This window comes from Diospyros lotus, chromosome 6 (assembly GCF_014633365.1).
Source record: "Diospyros lotus cultivar Yz01 chromosome 6, ASM1463336v1, whole genome shotgun sequence".
NCBI classification, from domain to species: Eukaryota; Viridiplantae; Streptophyta; class Magnoliopsida; order Ericales; family Ebenaceae; genus Diospyros; species Diospyros lotus.
The window spans coordinates 860,507-880,254 of NC_068343.1; the positions used below are offsets into that span (position 1 = coordinate 860,507).

The 19,748-nt window shown below is 38.9% G+C and overlaps 3 protein-coding genes across 3 annotated transcripts; all 3 read right to left on the reverse strand.

Moving 5' to 3' along the window:
• Positions 1–311: 311 nt before the first annotated feature.
• LOC127803034 (basic blue protein) lies at positions 312–1,234 on the reverse strand. Its single transcript, XM_052339033.1, has 2 exons — positions 946–1,234; positions 312–860 (listed from the first exon to the last, which is right to left on the reverse strand). The coding sequence occupies exons 1-2, from the start codon at positions 1,112–1,114 to the stop codon at positions 496–498; spliced, it is 534 nt and encodes a 177-aa protein (XP_052194993.1). The 5' UTR covers positions 1,115–1,234; the 3' UTR covers positions 312–495.
• Positions 1,235–1,372: 138 nt separating this feature from the next.
• Positions 1,373–11,215, reverse strand: LOC127803033 (triacylglycerol lipase 2). The gene is made up of 9 exons (XM_052339032.1): positions 10,853–11,215; positions 10,632–10,745; positions 3,365–3,505; positions 3,068–3,178; positions 2,821–2,964; positions 2,661–2,701; positions 2,444–2,523; positions 2,185–2,280; positions 1,373–2,110 (listed from the first exon to the last, which is right to left on the reverse strand). The coding sequence occupies exons 1-9, from the start codon at positions 11,051–11,053 to the stop codon at positions 1,788–1,790; spliced, it is 1,251 nt and encodes a 416-aa protein (XP_052194992.1). The 5' UTR covers positions 11,054–11,215; the 3' UTR covers positions 1,373–1,787.
• A 2,219-nt stretch (positions 11,216–13,434) lies between these two features.
• On the reverse strand, positions 13,435–17,357 carry LOC127803055 (uncharacterized protein At3g27210-like). The gene is made up of 3 exons (XM_052339061.1): positions 17,086–17,357; positions 14,576–14,656; positions 13,435–14,072 (listed from the first exon to the last, which is right to left on the reverse strand). The coding sequence occupies exons 1-3, from the start codon at positions 17,234–17,236 to the stop codon at positions 13,651–13,653; spliced, it is 654 nt and encodes a 217-aa protein (XP_052195021.1). The 5' UTR covers positions 17,237–17,357; the 3' UTR covers positions 13,435–13,650.
• Between the last annotated feature and the right edge of the window lie 2,391 nt (positions 17,358–19,748).

Sequence of the window (19,748 nt, forward strand, 5' to 3'; positions counted from 1 at the left end):
TATAAAAATTCTATTTCAGGTAAGCAAAAAAAATTAAAAAAATATAATAAAATATCAAAATAGTAATTGGAAATGGGCGGGAAAAAATTTGACGGCTGTTTTGTTATAATATATATATAAATGTCTATTACACTTTCAAAACTAATTAGATAATTAAATAATTAATAGATGTAAATTATAAAAATTAAATAGTTAGATTTAAACGTCAGGAAAGTGATATGCTCTTATGTAAAATTTTGAAGGACAAATATGGTTTGTCCTATTATATTTTATATTATATTAATTAATATGCATGGTGATTCTTCTTCGGATGAAAAGCAAAAGAACTATCTTTATTATCATATTAATTATGTCTCTCGTGCCACTATATATATATATATATATATATGCATCCCCACCCTCCAAGCCTGTCTGCAATCAAGCCCTTAAATAACGAAACAAAATAATGAAATGCATGTAGAAACTAGTACAATCCCACGGCCATGGCAATATAGTTCAAAAAACTAGAACCAGCGAGATGACGAGCGAAGCGGCCATCAAAACCAGCAGAGACCCGAGAGAGCGAGATTCCTGACCAGCCGAAGTTGGCGACGTCGAGGAGGATCCAGAAGACGACGGCGACGACGACGATGCCGGAGTAGAGGGCGCGTTGGCGGCTACTGTGGTGATCTTCAACTTCATGCCGCTGCCACAATGGCCGGCGGTTCCGCAAGCGAAGTACCGGTCGCCGGCCTTGTTTAGCTTCACCGCATCGTTGCCGCCGTTCAAGGAATTTAGCGCGCTGCTAACATCGCAGTTCTTGTACGCGCTTTCGCTCCCCAGTTCCACCACACTGTGCAGCCCCGGCGTGTACTTGAAAACTGGCATCCGGAAGGAGGAGAGGAGAGTTCCAAATAAAACATAGAGATCGATATCCCGAGAATCACAAAGGATGAAAACACTTACCAAGTTGATCGCCGACTCTGAATGTCTGGCCGGAAGCCCAGGAGGCGAAGTCTGTGGATTCATCCCAGCCTTGGCTCCCGCCGACAACATGCTGCGCCGCCGTGGCCCCTCTAGTACTGATCAAACCCACCAAAACCAATGAAAAGAAAAATCTGTAAGTGCCCTGCATATTTTCAATTTCCTTTCCTTGCTTCCTCGCTTGGGTGGGCTGGATCAGTCGCGTCTCATCAAGATCGTATATATACTGACACAGACCCAACAAAGAAAAAACTCCGTTTTACGTGTGTGCACAAGTTTCAAGGCTTGGACAACTAATCTCGTACTAGACATAGTCGTCAGTGCCTTGATTGGGTGCCAAGCAAACCCGGTAGGGTCGTGTAGGCTTGCCTTTGAAACTACGCTATGTGCATGTGTCATCCAGATCACATAATCCACAAGAACCAGGCTTATGAAGCAACAAGAGTTGGGTGAATGTTTGTGGACTTGCATTCAATAGCACTCGTATATAATTAGTATTTGTTCCTGAAATTAACGTATTTAAGGGCTTGTTGCCGCCTAACCAACATTACCATCAACCCAGATAAGCAGGGATTGGAAATATTGCGGAGTAGGTTGGAAATATTGAACCAAGAAAGTTGGTAGTCGGTTGGGAAACTTGAATGAAAATCCTAAGCTCTCTAGAAGGAACTTTAATGTTTAGAATGAATATTAATTTTCCTATACTGATCATTCTTCCTAACTAGAAACAAGATGAAAATAGAACTAATTACCCTGTTTCTGATTCATTATTAAAGTTAGAATTTGTGCCAATACATTGGAGTGAAGGTGATAATCGATAGTGATCAGGAATGGTGTCTGAAAAACGAAACGATTTGGTTGTAGACGATGTCCTTGGCGGTGACCCCCATTATGAAATCGGCGTGAGCATAGTTCTTGACGTACTGAACGCTTATCTTGGCTGGATCATGCAACTTTAGAGCGTCCTGCAAAGTCTCCACGTCTCTAACATCAGAAAGAGCATCTTGCCCGCCATAGCTGAGGAAGAGGGGAAGGTCGCGGGGGATGTTGGAGAGATTGTAAATGGGGGGCTTTGATTCGCCGTAATGCAGCCCGTTGAAGGTAGCAGTTCCATAGTTGTATTTGGACAGAATGCCATCTCGAACGGCTGCAGACGATCAGTTTTAAGAGAATGAAAACGAATTTTCCTTGAGGATTTGCTAGCACATTAGATTGACTTACTTTGAGCCAAATGCACCATGTTCTTAGTTGATGTAGATTGAGGCTCATTCTTCACGAAGAGGTCCACTGTAGAGGCATTGAGACAGCAATTGTTCCCTAGAACACAAGTTTGAGATGGAAAATCATCATTGATTTGCAAATCGTGCTTAATATCATGTTAAACAATATATAGCAGTTATATTCAATATTCTGTGTTGAAATCTTTATATAGTACTCTGTTTCCCTAGTGTTATTTTTTTCAAAAGATAAAGATAAATACCAGTAAGTGAAGTTAGTATGTCATAGCAGTGGACGTCCGGCTGAGCACACAAGCCCTTGAGAAAGTTGGTCACGGGCTGTCTATTGAAAAGAAAATGAAAACTTTCTAGTTAGATCAGTGCAAAGATAACCGTCAAGTCTACTTGGAAGCTCAACTTGATTGCACTAGAGCTATCTAAATTATGAGAAACAGGGGGCTTTAGGCTTTGGTTCTATACCCTTTTGGATTGAATTCTGCAAGGCCAAATAGGGTTGTGATCTGTGAACAACAAAGAAATTGATTAGAGGGGCTGCAAACTCTTTACACGTTTCATTTTTTTTTTCCTTGAATATTGATGAAGACAAGATCCTATGAATGGGAGTTTAAGGTAGAGGCACCTCGCCCACAAAGGCTTTGGCGGCAACCACTCCAAGTGCAGTAGTCATATGACTCAAGTAAGCAATCGGGCTCAGCAATGCTGCTGATTTCACCTTGTCTACTTGCTTCCGTTCCGAGAAGGATGCCAGAGCTATCAAAGTTCCCTGAAAAAGAGTATATGTCATGCTCATCCACGCTTTATTATTTCATGTGCATTTGGCTTTTTCAAGCAATAACAAAGAGTGATTCAGTACTATGTTTAATTACCAGGGAGTGGCCAACATAGTGAATCTTTTGCCCTGTTCGTTTGAACACGAAATCAAGAACTGCTGGTAGGTCGCTTGCCACCAAATCATCCCATGTCCAATTCCAGAAATCCTGTCAAGTTTATCACAGCATAAACCTTTCTTTAACAAGAGTTTTTCATGATCGATGCTTAGAGTAATGCATTGCAGTCACAGATTAAGGCAGGAGAGTATAGAAAGCTAATGTTTCATACATCAAGTTATATTAATTAGGGGCTCCAAAAGACACGATATATTTACATAAGAATAAACTTCATACCGGGTTGGTAGGATCAAGGGTGGCATGTCTGCGGCTGAATCGGGTGCCTCGAGTATTGGCGATCCACACATCAAAGCCGCTGTCAGCCAAGATAAAGCCCAGAGATTCATCCGGAGAATTCAGCAGCCATGTCATTCCATCCTGCATCATAGATACATATTTAGCACTCAAACCTGGGTTATACGTGTGGAGATGTTTCTGTACTTGCAACACTTTGTACTGACTATTAAAGTACAACTCAAGTTTTGTACTCCATCAATATTGGGCAGGACAATTTTACATTCTTGCAAGTTAATGGTAAATTATGACTTACATGCAAAATTTCACTCTATTTCTCCACGTGGGTCTTTTTAACCCTGCAAGGCAAAGGTAACTCCCCTTTTCTATGCCAATATTTCTAATGACAAAATCATGTGCCCATGCTTATAAATTAAAACAGACCTTATCTCTAATGAACGCAGTCACATTTTGACCGTCTCAAAGTCCCAAAAACATGTTTGTTACCCCAAGCCCGATGAAAGTCAGAGCTTAGTTTACCTACGACTGCTACTCATGCACGCACATTGTGCCGAGACTAGAAAAGGGTGGGCAACGTTTTTCCGAAAATGGGAAACAGAGCCGCCTCTACCGTATGGCATAGGATGGTTCACACGGCCTCGGCTACACGGCCGTCTTTGGAAGTTGGGTCTGTTGTTTTGCCTGCAGTCCCAGTGCAGGCTTGCAGCATCCATACAGAAGAATACAAGCTACAGCTAGCTTCTTGCTCCGCTTTGCAGTAACGGAAAGCTTGCTCCCTGCTTGCTTTGCACATATATAAGACGCACATATGTATAACTATATAAATAAATTGAATCACAATAAGGGTGTGTTCGATTGCATTACTTAGAATTTAATTCTAGGTAATATTGTTTAGAAAACAAAAACCACCTCACCCCCTTAAAAAATGAATTCTATGGAAAGAACCTTTAAATGCTTATATCATACATATTTTTTCATAAAAAACTTAAGAGTGTTTGATTATTTTTCATAAAAAATGTGTAATCAAACATTTTTTATGAAAAATATGTGTAATCAAACACACTCTAAGTATAAACATACATATAATACATTATACATGTACATCCGGTTGTTAGTTATCTGGGTCAGAATATGATGTGGCATCAACTGAAATTACTAGAATACCCTTACGCTCTGATAGTCTCACCTGCCACGCGGACCACCTGAGAGACCGACACGTGGCAAGTCAACACTCCGGAGCGGAGCCCGGGAAATCCGGGCCGAACCGCAAGACCCGTTCCAGCTTGACCGGGATTCTCGGGGGTCGTGCCCGCTCATCTCGGGTACCCCAAAACGGTTTCGCCTATAAAAGACAAGGACTCTCGCCAGGTATAGACAAGCTCTACAGCTCTCTCATTTACTACTACTTGCTTTACTCTACTGATTTGAGCGTCGGAGTCCACCCCGGGGGATCCAAGCCCCGGTCCTCCATTGTCTTGCAGGTCCTGCACCCGAGGTCCGACATCCCCAAGTCCGAGGTTGCATTCCCGAGGTCCAGTCGCAGAGGTGGCACGTGGTGGTCGGTCCCAAAAACCATCATCATTTGGCGCCCACCGTGGGGCCGACGTCCAAACTCGCTAGCCTCTTCATTCCCTACCTCACGCTTCGGACTTCAACTCCTCACCTCGGACCTCGGTCTTTCCACGAGTGTCAAACGACTTTCACTCCTAGCTATAACTAATTACATGGCTCCCCGAAGAGACGTGACACGTAGCCAGGTCAGAGCCAATCTAGAGGCCCCGCAGCAAGGGGAAAATTCACCACTTCCAGCCAATCCAATGCCGGAGGACCGATTCACCAGGTTGGAAAACCAGGTCCAACAGCTAACTGAATTGCTGACTGGTTATCTACACCAGGCTGAACAACATCGTTCGCAGGTGCCCTCTCAGCGAGCGGAGCATCAGTCACCTCCTCATGCTCGAGAGCCTCGTCAATCCCGCCAGACGGGCCAAGAAATCCACTCCTCCGAGGCGACAGGATCCACTTCTGCCCCCTCGCGAGAAAGAGGGACTTCGCAGGAGAGGCGATTGCGTTTCCTAGAGAAGCAAGTCCAGGAACTCAAGAAGGGAAAGGAAGAGTTGCTCCACCTCGGCTCTAACCAACCCTTGAGTAAGGGCATCATGGCGGAGGTTCCACCGGAAAGGTTTCGTATCCCCTCCATCAAGCTCTATGACGGAAGTACAGATCCCTATGACCACGTCGAGCTTTTCTCCTCTCACATGCTGGTGCAATCGGGGTCGGATGCTATGTGGTGTCGGGCATTTTCGGCTACTTTGGGAGGACACGCCCGGACCTGGTACTCCTGCCTTCCCCATCGTTCCATCAACCGCTGGGAAGAGTTGAAGACCTGTTTCTTAGCCCACTACGCTCCCTTGAAGCGCCACCGAAAGTCTTCCATGGCTCTGGTGAACATCAAGCAGAACCAGGGTGAATCCCTAAGAGATTTCGTGGCTAGGTTCAACGAAGAAGCATTAAGTATCGATGAGTTTGACCAACGAATCGCAATGGTGGCTCTTCAGAATGGCTTGAGAGCCGGGCCATTTGCTCAGTCCTTAGCCAAGACTCCACCTTGTACTTTCACAGAGGCCTTAGCCCGGGCTAATAAGTACATCAACGCTGAAGAAGTGATGAAGGTAAAGCGGGCTGAACAACCTGATAAGAAGGAAAGAGAGAAGGAGAAGAAAAAGCTGATGGTGGAACAGAAGACAGACTACCGCCCCTCCCGAGCTCCAGATCGCCTGGGTTTTGGGGGTGCATGGGGAAGCCCGGTGAGTTACACTCCCCTCAACGCCAGTCGAGCAGAGATTTTACTGGCATTAGAGGATAAGGATTATCTACGGCGTCCTCCACCGTTGAGGTCTCCACCCAACACTCGAAGTAAAAGGAAATATTGTCGTTTTCATCGCGACCATGGTCATGTTACAGAGGACTGCATCCAGTTAAAAGAAGAAATTCAGGAGCTTATCAAACAGGGTTACCTCCAAGATTTCGTTGACCAAGAAGGCATGAGTTCGGGTAGAGTTGAGTCCAAGTCAGATAATAGGAGGTCTCCCACTCGGGATCGCTTCCGAGAGCGAAGTCAGACACCGTCCCAGAGAGAAGGAAAACGACGCACTGGGGGTGGATGAGCTCCAAGACCTATCGTAAATTCGAAAGGCTGCATTACTATGTACTATAACCGATGAGTCCACGCTAAGAGTTTCATGCCATGAGATTTGGTATTGTGACGGTTCGACTTGAGTCATCCTCGAGACGCGAATAAACTAACTCCGAATTGGGAAGGACCGTACCAGGGGATAGAATCCTTAAGTCCGGGGGCATGTCGACTAAAAGACATGGGAAGCAAGTCCTTGAAGCATACCTGGAATATCCAAAACATAAGGAAGTTTTTTCAATGAGGAGGGGAATTCCTCGAACCTCTTTGTACTCTTTTTTACGACTAATGGCAAGACTTCGGATTCTCTCCATCTAACAGCAATCTCACAAAGGCCAACACTTCGCAAAATCCAAGGGTCACGAGCCCTAGGCTGTCCTCAAAGGTGGACTAATGGCCACGGAAGAACTCTAGCCTAACACCCTCCTCCGTGAGGGAGTGGCTAAAATCCAAGGGTCACGAGCCCTAGGCTGTCCCCAAAGGTGGACTAATGGCCACGGAAGAACTCTAGCCTAACACCCTCCTCCGTGAGGGAGTGGCTAAAATCCAAGGGTCACGAGCCCTAGGCTGTCCCCAAAGGTGGACTAATGGCCACGGAAGAACTCTAGCCTAACACCCTCCTCCGTGAGGGAGTGGCTAAAATCCAAGGGTCACGAGCCCTAGGCTGTCCCCAAAGGTGGACTAATGGCCACGGAAGAACTCTAGCCTAACACCCTCCTCCGTGAGGGAGTGGCTAAAATCCAAGGGTCACGAGCCCTAGGCCGTCCCCAAAGGTGGACTAATGGCCACGGAAGAACTCTAGCCTAACACCCTCCTCCGTGAGGGAGTGGCTAAAATCCAAGGGTCGCGAGCCCTAGGCCGTCCCCAAAGGTGGACTAATGGCCACGGAAGAACTCTAGCCTAACACCCTTCTCTGCGAGAGAGTGGCTAATATTCAAGGGTTAAGAGCCCTAGGCTGTCCCCAAGACGAAGATGGACCAGTTGCCGGAAGAAACTCAACACCCTCATTCGCGTGGGAGTGGCGACAATCCAAGGATCAAGAACCCTGGACCGTTCTCGAATTAAAGAAATGTAGAAGGTCAGGGAAGGAAAACCACAACCGAGCACAAGCTAAAAGAAGCTCAATAGGCGCGGTTTAGCTTGGGAAATCTCGAGTCACGCCTGCGAAAAAGAAGAGCCAAGGAAACGGGTTAGTCAAGTTGAACCTCGTTTTAAAGATTATTTTGTTATCATTAACAAAGGAAAAGCCCAAGGGTCGGCCATGGCTAACCCAAGAGGATAAATATATATATATATATATATAGTAAAATAAGAAATAATAAATAATAAAAAAAAAAAAAGGGGAAAAGTCTCAAGGGTCGGCCATGGCCGACCCAAGGACACCCCTAACATATATATATTATATATGTATATGTATATATATATATTAAAAAAAAAAAAAAAAAAAGGAAAAAAGAGAAAAAATCTGCAGAAGGAGAGCAGGAGGGGGGCGGCCATGGCCGATTCGGCCAGGGCCGAACCCCTTGGCCCTGGCCGACCTCGGCCAGGCCGAGGGGCTCGGCCTCGCCGAGATCTGGCGAGGCCGAGCATGGCCGAGCCAGAGCTCGGCCTGGCTCGGCCATGTCGGCCATGGCTGAGCTCGGCCAGCTTGGCCATGGCCAAGCAAGCTCGGCCTCGCCTTGGCGAGGCCGAGAGCGGCCGACCTCGGCCGCGGCCGAGGTCGGGCCAGACCAGGCCGACCTCGGCCATGGCCGAGGCGGCCTGGCCAGGTCGACCTCGGCCAGGCAGGGGCGCCTGGCCGAGGGAAAACCCAATTTTTAAAAAAGAAAAAAAAAAAAAAAAAAAAAGCAAAAAAACCAAAGAGAAGAAAAGATAAAAAATAAATAAATAACAAATAAGAAAAAATAAAAGCAAAGGAGGATGGGAAAGACTAACCTCAAGGAGATGAATGCTTGTCTTGAAATAATAAGTGTGGGGTGGGGCCTTAGGGCTTATATAGAGGGAACCCAAAGGAAGAAAAATTCAAAATGACAATGTTTCCTTCCAAACGAATTATTCCCTCCAACCAAAACTCATCCCTATAATTTCAGGGTAGTAAATGAGGTTTTAAAGCACTAATCTCAATTTTAAAAATACTCTCGTGCGCCTTGGTAAAAATCAACAGTCAGGCAACCTACTCCTCGACCCAGCATGGTTTTCAGCTCGGCCCAAGGAGTGGGGGGCAAGTGATGTGGCATCAACTGAAATTACTAGAATACCCTTACGCTCTGATAGTCTCACCTGCCACGCGGACCACCTGAGAGACCGACACGTGGCAAGTCAACACTCCGGAGCGGAGCCCGGGAAATCCGGGCCGAACCGCAAGACCCGTTCCAGCTTGACCGGGATTCTCGGGGGTCGTGCCCGCTCATCTCGGGTACCCCAAAACGGTTTCGCCTATAAAAGACAAGGACTCTCGCCAGATATAGACAAGCTCTACAGCTCTCTCATTTACTACTACTTGCTTTACTCTACTGATTTGAGCGTCGGAGTCCACCCCGGGGGATCCAAGCCCCGGTCCTCCATTGTCTTGCAGGTCCTGCACCCGAGGTCCGACATCCCCAAGTCCGAGGTTGCATTCCCGAGGTCCAGTCGCAGAGGTGGCACGTGGTGGTCGGTCCCAAAAACCATCATCAGAATATGTATTTAAATATAAATATATTTAATTATATATAATATATTTATTATTTAAATATCATCCTCCTTCGGCCCCCTGCTAAAATCAATCCAATCGACAAGGGTTGACCCCACCGGACCACGGGGGCGATACGGGCGGATTGGGGCAGATCGATGTCACTCTCAAAGGAACCCTTCCTTTTAGCTAAACAAGATTTGAGTGGAAAAAGTACGATGTGAACAGTATTTTAGATAAAAGTAATTTTTATTATATTTATTAAATATATTTGATAATACTTATAAAAAAATTATGTAATTTTTTATTTTAAATTATTCAGATAAATTTATTTATTTTCTCTAAATAAATTTATTTTGAAGCTCATAAGTAAGAAAAAATAATTTATATGTCTCTTAATATATTTTAAAAAATTTAATAAATAATATGTTAAAAATTTTATAATATTTCCTAATCTTATTTTAATTATTTTATATTTTAATTTAAAAAATATTTTAATTTCTTAATATAATTTTATCTTACTCATTACATGTGATAAAAAATAACATTGACGAAGTGACATCATCAATGCCTCATGAACCAATTCACTTCCAACTAATTCTTAGTCTCTCCACGTGAAGGAAAGTGACTTTGGGGTTTACCATACGAGACTACTTTTCGCAGATAATTAAGCGAGCATGCAGCAGAATTTCTACGCAATCATGTTGACTGGGATAAAGGGAAATGATATCGTAAGTGTAACCGCTCGGCCTTTTTCCTCACAATGTCAATATGCAAAGTTGGTTTCACACTCAGTGGCAATGAGTAAGCCAACAATAATTCAATAATTTATTCGTCCCCTCTCATTCCCTGGCATGGGCCGATCTTTAAGTGGCAGGGGGCGTGCCCCTAATCTTTTATATAAAATTTATTTATAATTTTTATAAAATAATCTTCTTATATTTGATATAAAAAAATTAAATATAATAACTTCATAAAAATATTATTTAAATTTGATGGCTCCCAACTCTCTTCTAATATATTTACTTTTTTATAATAACCAGATTAATGTTTTATTTGTTATTTTATTCAAAAAATTTACTTCTATTTAAAGAGACATTAAAAGAGGTTCAGCCTATCCTATAATGCCCCAATTGGAGCATATGATATTAGGTTTAGGCATGGAGTCTTATCAAACTGTTTTATTATCTTTTTATTCTTATTTTTATATATATTAAAGGTTGCGCAATGCATCTACTAGTAAAAAATAAAATATTAATTAAAACTAAGACTCATTTTTCATGAATGGTATTGGCTGTTACATTTTAAATTTTCTGTTTTCTTTAAACAAATTTTAAATTAAAGAGAGAAAATAAAAAAAGAACAGAAGCGTTTTAACGAATTACCACAAGGACGCCATGTTGCAAGAGAATAGGCTGCTTATTCTTCTTCCCATTACTTCCTCGGCGGCCTCCTGGAATTCTCTGCACGCTTAATATGTATCCATCATCTGTTCTCACCTGATTCAGTATTAATTCAAACAAACCGCCCGTGTTATTCTATACATCTTCTCCGTACAAGTTGAACAGCTCGTATATCAAATCAAACCGTTCAATTAAGTTCTTACTTCGTATTCCTGGCACTCGTAACCATGAACAGACACCGCCGCCGAGCATATTCCGGTCGGTGGTGGGGCTAAGATGAAATTATTGGCGGTCAGGCCTAAGGATCGCCCGCGGCTCGAAGCGAATGTTTCATAAGGCTGAATCACCAACAGGAAGAAGCTCAAGCTCAGAGAAGCAAATCTCAGCAAGCTATGCTCCGCCATTTCTGCTTCGAGTGTTGGATCCGAATCCCAGTCGCATCTGTAAGATGGAGAATGTTATGTATATAGAGAGAGGGAGAGAGATTGACAGAGACAGAGACAGAGAGAGTGATTGGCGGTTTAGATGTTTGTCGGCATAACTGAATAGTGAGAGCTTTCGCCTGAAGAAGGGGAGAGGCTTTTGACGTTATGCCCTGTGGGATGGAATGGGCCGAGGGCCCAGCCCACTTCCCTATTGCTTTCTTATCTTCAATCAACAAAATCAAAAAATAACCAAAAAAATCAATCTACAATCTTATCTTATTACTTTTTTTACAATAATACTATTTAGATATTTAATTTTAATATTTAAATTAATATTTTATATTAATATATTACATATTTATATTAATTTAATATACAATATAATATATTAATACATGAATCCACATGTAAAATTAAGCATACAAATAGCATTTCTATTTTGTTTATGGGTAATACCATAGCCCTTAACGTCATTTCCAACCTATTTTTATATCTCAATTTTTATTATATTATAAATAATTTATTTCTTATTCTAATTTCCCCTTAAAAATTGAGCTCTAACCAGATTTCCTATTATTTTCTCTGCTTCATTCCATATTTCATTCATTTATTAATAAATTTTAATTTTATTTATTTTACCTTATCTATAATTTTTATATATACACAAATTAATAACAAAATACACAAAATAATCAGATACATACATGCATAAACAAAATTAATAATTAAATACATAAAATAATCAAATATACATATACACAAAATCAATAATTAAATACACAAATTAATAACCAAATACACAATATCAATCGTCAAATACAAAAATAAATAAATAAAAATTATTCAAAATCACAACAAAGCTCTGCTCGTCGTTCTGCTTCAGGAAGATGCCAAAGAAGACGTCGAAAAATTCCCCAAAATCATCGAAGAAGACCCGTCACCATTCTGCTTGTTGCCGCCAACGACACTTCTGTTGATTGTCACCGTCACTTCTATATATCATTCTTCTGCTAGTGGCCACCGTCACTTCTGTATATTGTTCTTCTACTAGTGGCCACCACCGCTTCCGTTGATTGTTCAACACGTCTTCGTTGGATCTGCTCTCACCTCGTCTGCAACTTTTGTTGACGATCGATTTTGCCTTTCTCGCATGTGCTAGCCCTTTTCTGGTATTGATGGCTATTGTGGTGGAGGGAGATAGTGAAGCATTTTGGCACGGAGTTGGATTCGTCAGCCTTGGCAATAATTTTGAGTTTTGTCAATTTTTTGACTTGACGATGACAAACAGTGTTGGAAGATTGAATTTGAGTTTGAACCACTATAAATGCTTGCCGATTGGAGATGGCGGAGCCGTTAGAGATTGCCTTATCTAACATGTTATAGCAAACGTGTTTATTATTATTGCAAATGATTGTGCGTGTGGTTAGTGTTTGGGAATTTACAGGGGAACTTGGATACAGCTCATTTGCCTGTTTAGACCACTCATTTCAGAGGTGGAGTCTCTCTTTGTCAGAGTTTGGCCTTTACAGCGGGATTGGAAAGATTATTCTTACATTCAAATTTAATATTTTATGTTATATATAATATTAATATAAATATATAAAGTATTAATATAAAATGTTATCACAAGTTTTGTACAAATTATCAAGGCAAAATTTATATTTTTACCTATTTATTTTTATATTTTTTAATAATTTAAATTTTTCATTATTTCAATTACATATCTAAACTTAATTTTTGAAAAATTTAACTCTTATACTTAAACTTTTTTTTTGTGTAACAATTTAAATTTTTTATTATTTTGATTAGACTCATATATTTATATTTTTAAATTAATTTAACTTTTATATTTTTATATGTAAAAAAATAAAATGAGAAGACAAAATACACGTCATACTTTGTCTACGTCAAAATACAAGAATTAAATTAATTTAAGAATATAAGTTCCAAAATATAATAGAAACAATGAAAAATTTAAATGACTATACGAAAAAAAATTAAAATAGAAAAGTTAAATTAACTTAAAAATACAAATTCAATAGTACCATTGAAATAATTAAAAATTCAAGTGACCACTTGAAAAAAAAAATATAAGTTTGGGCGGTTATCAACACTTTTACAAATTACCAATTATTTTTTTAAATAATTTTTTTATACATATTAACAAGTGTTATTAGTTGGAGTGGGTGAACTGAAAACGAAAACTCATTTAAAGGTAGCTTGCACAAAGAAACAGCAGTTCAAAGAGCTCTTGGCTTGGCCACCACAAAAGCCAATTTCACCTTGTCTCTAAGAAAAAGCTATCCAGTTAAGAGTTGACCCGACCCTATATTTATTGTTCAGAAGGAAAAACATAAATATAAGCTTCAAGAAGAGGTCTTCTCCATGGCCTTTATACACTCTTGAATGCAAAAGTACTGTTACAGCTAGCTAACACCAATTTCATTAGGCTATATTTACTCAACTCTCATGGAATCCAAGTTTAAATGACTTGTAGGAATCTCAGAGCTTTCAGATTATGGTGGCTTCATATTATCATATACATCGGACTAAATAAAGGTGATTAAAGATCGTAATTAACCAATGCTACCTGTAGGTGGTCTTGTCTTCTTCTTCCTTTCACTAAGGCTGCGGCTTAAATGCATTCTTGGTAAACAACACTGCACAGACTTGTCCGGTTCGCATACTCCATCAGGAATCTCATTGCTGCAAGCAGAGGCAGCTCCAGATACAAAAGGCGTGCCATCTGCAGATCTTGGAGGGAGGCCAATTATGGTCGTCTTAGCTTCCCCCATTACATTCGCTCCATTCTGGTCAGCATCTTGGTCACCCTTTAAGCCCTCTCGAAAAAGTTCAGCTAGTTTTTTCTTCTTGTCAGTTGGGGATGGTTCGAGTGTGGAAACAGGTTTCTTGTCACCAAAAAGGCCTCTATCAACTCGTGGAGACCCTGCAGTAGAGCTCCAGTGGACTGGAGTGCTACCACAAGATGGGGTAAAATCTGCATTGAGACGCGTTAAGTGAAAGTAAAATTCAGCATTATGACAATAAAAGATTGATGCTGACAACATAATGAGTCACCAAGAATGTTTTGGTGGGTTGGTGTAAGAACAAAGATTTTTGAATGACATGCAGGTTCCATCCCTAGCATTCTATGAGATACAGGTGAAGAAAATTAGGTAATACCAGGACAATTGCACGTTGATATATACTAGTCAATCAAAGAACCACTTCACTTTTAGGCCTTGCTTATATTCTTAAGATCAAAATGAGCACCCCTTTGTTCTGTAGCTTAAGTACAATGGATTAGTCTAGTGTCCAAAACAGTCAATCCTAGAGCACCTATTGTGACAAAGAACTGACTACTAAACAGCAGGCAGTCAACTGTAACAGTCAACTGTAACTCAATCGGAGAAAGAATAAGAACAAAAACCTGCAGAAACAGTAAGCATTATACGGGAACAATTATGCCAGAAGACAGTAAGCATTTTTCGGGATTTTTACCACCCTTCACACTGAAGAAATCATCTTCACAATCTGACTCCAGCCAGGGTTGGGAATCAAAAAAAGTCTCCTCTTTTCCACCTGCCAACGAAACAAGAGGATAGGCCCTCATACATTAATACTCAGTAGCATTGTCATTCATTCAATTTTGTACTGCCATTTTGCAACATTGTGTTTCTATTCAACAAGAAACAATAGTGGAGAAGCATAAGTAAATAGTTATGGAAGCAAATGCAGGAGTGAGTGTGAAAGTGCCATTTTTTGAAATACATACAATTGAGAAAGCTTAAAAATTCCTATATTATGCAACTTTTATATGCTATATTTTCTAGATAAATTTTGAGTCATTGTAACACCAAATATTGTGGTATTTTAACAGTTCTATAGTAGTAAGTACTTGCACTAGAGATGCCATAAATAGTGCAAATTCATATCCTAATAGTGATGTTGACCATCATGATCTATTCCTATAAGCTGATTCCCAGAAGTCGGATCCAATTGCAAGTAGAACAGTACTAACAAATTGATTAGAATTCTTTTGTAAAACCTCTTTGTCAGTAACCTCGTCTTCAAGGAAAATATGCATCTCGCTAGAAGCAGTGAATACCAACCTGCACCTCCTGAGCAAGGAGGCAGGGGAAATAATATATAAAAATGACCAAGAAGAGAAGAAAACAAAAAACTAATTAACCAGCAAAAATGTTAGTAAGTAAGCTTTGTTATGTAAATCGAGTTTGAGAATCCATTTAATAGATCAGGAGAGCAGTGTCAAGAATGTTATTAGTAGGAGAAGGAAGAATGAAAGGATGGCTTGATATCAAAGCACAAAGAAGCAATGAAACCCAGATTGTATGTGACAGACCTCTGGTAATAACCTCTGGTAGGTGAATATTTTTAGTTTGAACAATCATGGTGCAGAACAGCTATCATTATTTCACAATTTCAATTGAAATTTACACGTGGACATTAGTAATTTGATCTGCAAATGGAAGGACATTGCACTGACATTTCAAAAGAAGGTAAACTTGAGGAACCAATACAATACAGTAAGAAGGAAAGTTATTGGGAAGCATAGTAATAGGACCTAATCAGAAATTCCAGCTTGGGGTTCCTTAATCTTACGAGCTTGCAAAGTTATTATTATTCTCAAAGGTTGCCGCCATCTAATTTTCACAATGGACAGACATCAATGCTAAGAAAATCTTTGGCCCCACAGAGGGGTTCCTGTACCCATGGCTATAACAATATCATGAATTAATCACCAATGCTCCAATAAATTGCATAACCATGCAATAAAAGCACAAAGCACTCAGAGAGCAAATGAATTCGGATTCCCGTCTATAGTGTCTTATATGTAACAGGAGGTGTCAACCAAACAACATGAAGTTATGCCCATAACATAAGTTGTTCCATGAGCCATCAATGTAGCTGGTCTAAAAAATTATTAACCATTTAAATACAGTTTTTAGTCACTTTCTAACAGAAATAAACAAATATGAACACTACTCTTTTGAATTTGAAAAAAACATCTTCCAACAGGAAGAGAAACCAAAAAAAATATTTATTTGTTAGAATTGAGTGCAAGACCGAGAGAGGCACCGCCCGCAAACATCATGAAGTTATGCCCATAACAGAGGTGGTTTTGTGAGCCTTACGTAATACAAATTTTGCCCTTATTTGAACGTCACATTCACCCCTTTTTTAGTCTCAGATAAACATAGCACTTCAAAACCATATTTTAGGAGGAAGAAATACTAATATATCTTCTGTATTAGCTTTCAACAAGAAACTCCGCATCGCCATTCTCAAAGAACCTTGAAGCCTGGGCTTTCTTTTCACACTATTATGGATATAAATAGAATGGGAGAATCAGATTCAATTGTTAGTGCCCCTACAGCCCTACAAATAGTAGGATTAGCACCGGATGCAAGGAAGGGCACGTGGTCTCACAGAACCACATGATTTTCCTAATCTAAGTCAAGCAGAAGATTTGACCCAGTACAGGTAGTAGGAAGAGGACCCGCTTTCTATGAAAAGAAATAAAAAAGAAACAGAGAGAGAAAGAGAGAAAAAAGCATCGACATGATGCATATGCATAACGATCTCAATCTGCAAGTACATCAAATGTCTGGTATAGGCCCAATAAAAAAGATTTGTTCACTAAATATTTTATATGCTAACACAGATTTAGGCTTAGGTTTCTTCACAAGTAAAACTTTCGCCACGAACATGTAATAAAGGAAATTTAAAAGGCACGCAGTGCATGACCACTACTAAATTCAATTCAGATTTCAGAGGCAAGATCAGGAAAAGATCCACGCCCTTTCTGATCATTACTTAGTCAAAAAGTGAAGAAACTAAAAAAGATCGCCAACTCAAAACCGAGAATAAAGTAATCAGATATAAAAACAGAATACACTAATCTGAACCGAATACATCCAAAATCAACAACCAGAAAACCAAACCGAGAACAAATACTGCAAACGAAGATTGAACGATCGGAATCATACCGAAATCACGAACAGGCACCGTGACCCCTCCCCCGCCGGGACGGTGGCCGCTGAGAAGCATTTTGTCTTTAATCGGTGACGGAGTAACGACGTTGTCCGGCTTAGAGTCGAACGATAGTCGGTGCTTCATGTTCGAAGCACAGGTCCCCATTCCGGAGGGAGAACTTAGAAGTTAGAACTGAACCGAGAAGAAGAAGAAGAAGACGAAGAAGAAGAAGAAGCAGCGACGGAGGGACGTTTCAGGGTCTGGCGTTTTGCCGAAGCGAGTGGGTAACTCTCTTCAGGAGCAAATCAACTGATACCCAACACAGGGAGTGTGGGCCCCACTTGATATAAAAAAGTATTTTTATATTATAACACGGATTTTGTTTTTATTGTAACAGAAAGCTGTCTTTATTCGATCTTAAATTCTTTATTTTGTATAAGAAATTCAGATGAATCTCTCCAAATTCCGTTTTCCCTTTTAATAAGATTTTATCATTCTAATCCTCTTATTACTATTATTATTATTACTTTATTATTAAAATAATCACGATGCACGAAAATATCAAAACGTTTCTGTTTTTGAAATGTTAAAAAAGTTAGAAAAATATTTTTAGATTGTTTATATAATTTTAAAAATATTTTTAGATTGTTTAGTAATATTAAAAAAATATCAAAACAGCTAAGACATTGACAAAATTTCGTATCTAATTCAAAATTTTTAAATTTATTATCTGTTTATAAAAGACAATAAATTGTTAAATTTATTATTTATTTTTAATTAATAAGTCATAATTTATATCAGAATTTATGTTTATATTTATTTGAATGTATTATGAAATGTATTTTAATTTTTAATTAAATAATTATTTTTTATAATAAAAATTATATTTATATAAAATTTTCTATATTTTTTATTTACTCTTTTTTTCTTGTTTCTATTTTTTATTTCAATGCAATCTAGAGGATAATCATGGGTGGACAACAGTTCAATAGCAATAAATATATTTTATTTTTAATAATTAAATAAATTTATTAATTAATTAACTTATTTAATATTATTCAATAATATTTTAATTCTATTAGCAGTACAAACTTTAACTCTATTTAAAATAATCTCATGTCACAAACGTAATCCACACAATTATAATTTATGCATTTTAAAAGTACTATAATTAATTTAATCTAGTCTTAAATTATAATAATTTATTTGATATTTTGTAAAAAAAAAAAGTTAGGACCAGCTACCATGTGGGTGTGGGATTGGCAAGTGGCTGCTGAAAGTCGGCGGTTTGTTTGGTTGCCGAGAAAGCCAGCTTTTCCGGGGGAGAAAGTTTTGGCCCTTGGCCTCCGGTGGCCGTGTGCCCCGCCTTAAAGCTACAGGCACGTTGCCTTCACATGGGTGTCACATATACAATTGTTCATTCATTATTATTGGGCTACCGTCAATAAGGCAATCTGTAAAAGTTCAGGCGCGAAATGTCATGTTTGGTCCTGTTGCCTTTCCTTAGAAAGGTTTTCTTCTTTTCTTTTAAGAAAAAGTTACTTTTGGCTCAAGTCCTCATTTTCACCAAATTGGCAAAAACTATTGTAATAGTATATATTAAAATGTTATTTACATACTTAATTTTAATATTTTTAGTGATATTTATATATTTTTATATCATATATTTATATTATATTACATAATATAATGTATTTGTTGTTGTCGAAATATAATAATAAATTTATAGTTATGAAAAAATATTTATTTTGAGACTTTAATTTAAGAAGATTTGTAAAATAAAAGACAATCATGGGGCACGCAGTGTCTCTCGCGCAGACCCTCTAATACTTAAATTAGTTCAGCCAAAAAATAAAAAAAGTATCCAAGTAACTGTGTACTTCAATTGAAATGATGACTCCCTAATTATAGATGCTAAGATTGATAGGTAGAGGAACATTTGTGTCTTTCTAGTTTATTTGTTCTGAATTTCTAATTAAAGATTTTGGAGATGAGTTGACCTATGATTCTATGAACCATAATCTAGAAGACCATTTGAATACGGTACATTTGAGATTTGATGAGTACCCTCCAAGAGGATCTCACCTACACTACCCTATCAAAAAGGTTTTCATCCTCCCTTTTTGGGTTTTTTTCTCTTGGACTTATTTTAAGGCTAGGTCCACAACATTAATGTATAAATATTACAAAAAATATAATATCTAAGTATAAATATTACTAAAACTACAATATCTAAGTATCCAAATAATATTTTTTATAATGTATAACTAAAAAAAACGGCTATCTCATTTTAGTAATAAAATTTTTTAAACACATGTTTGGATCTAATGTTCTTTGATGATAATAAAAAATAACATTATCTGTGTACATATAATTTCACATATGAATAAATGTTTGTTTTACTTTCTTTAACACAAATCCCAAAATCTAAGATTTAGAGGGTAAGCCACCATTTAATTTTAGAAAATATTTTAAAAACTAAATATGCCTGTAGATCTCTAATGTTGGTATTTGGATCGGGACTGGTTGACCCGGACCTAGATCCATTTTGTTAAAAATATTATATATATAATATTAGATATAACAGTTGTACCATTTTGAATAATAAAGTGTAACTGTTGGGCAACTATATATATATATATATATGGTCATGCAAGGGTGATAATGGAAACAAGAA

Coding starts and splice junctions, on each gene's coding strand:
- LOC127803034 (XM_052339033.1), bottom strand. CDS start 1,114: ATGCAGGGCACTTACAGATTTTTCTTTTCATTGGTTTTGGTGGGTTTG. Junction 861..945: donor CAGAGTCGGCGATCAACTTG/GTAAGTGTTTTC, acceptor TCCGGATGCCAG/TTTTCAAGTACACGCCGGGG.
- LOC127803033 (XM_052339032.1), bottom strand. CDS start 11,053: ATGGCGGAGCATAGCTTGCTGAGATTTGCTTCTCTGAGCTTGAGCTTC. Junction 10,746..10,852: donor ACGAGTGCCAGGAATACGAA/GTAAGAACTTAA, acceptor ATACTGAATCAG/GTGAGAACAGATGATGGATA. Junction 2,281..2,443: donor CATACTAACTTCACTTACTG/GTATTTATCTTT, acceptor CTTGTGTTCTAG/GGAACAATTGCTGTCTCAAT.
- LOC127803055 (XM_052339061.1), bottom strand. CDS start 17,236: ATGGGGACCTGTGCTTCGAACATGAAGCACCGACTATCGTTCGACTCT. Junction 14,657..17,085: donor GGTGCCTGTTCGTGATTTCG/GTATGATTCCGA, acceptor TTTCGTTGGCAG/GTGGAAAAGAGGAGACTTTT. Junction 14,073..14,575: donor TTTCTTCAGTGTGAAGGGTG/GTAAAAATCCCG, acceptor GTCTCAATGCAG/ATTTTACCCCATCTTGTGGT.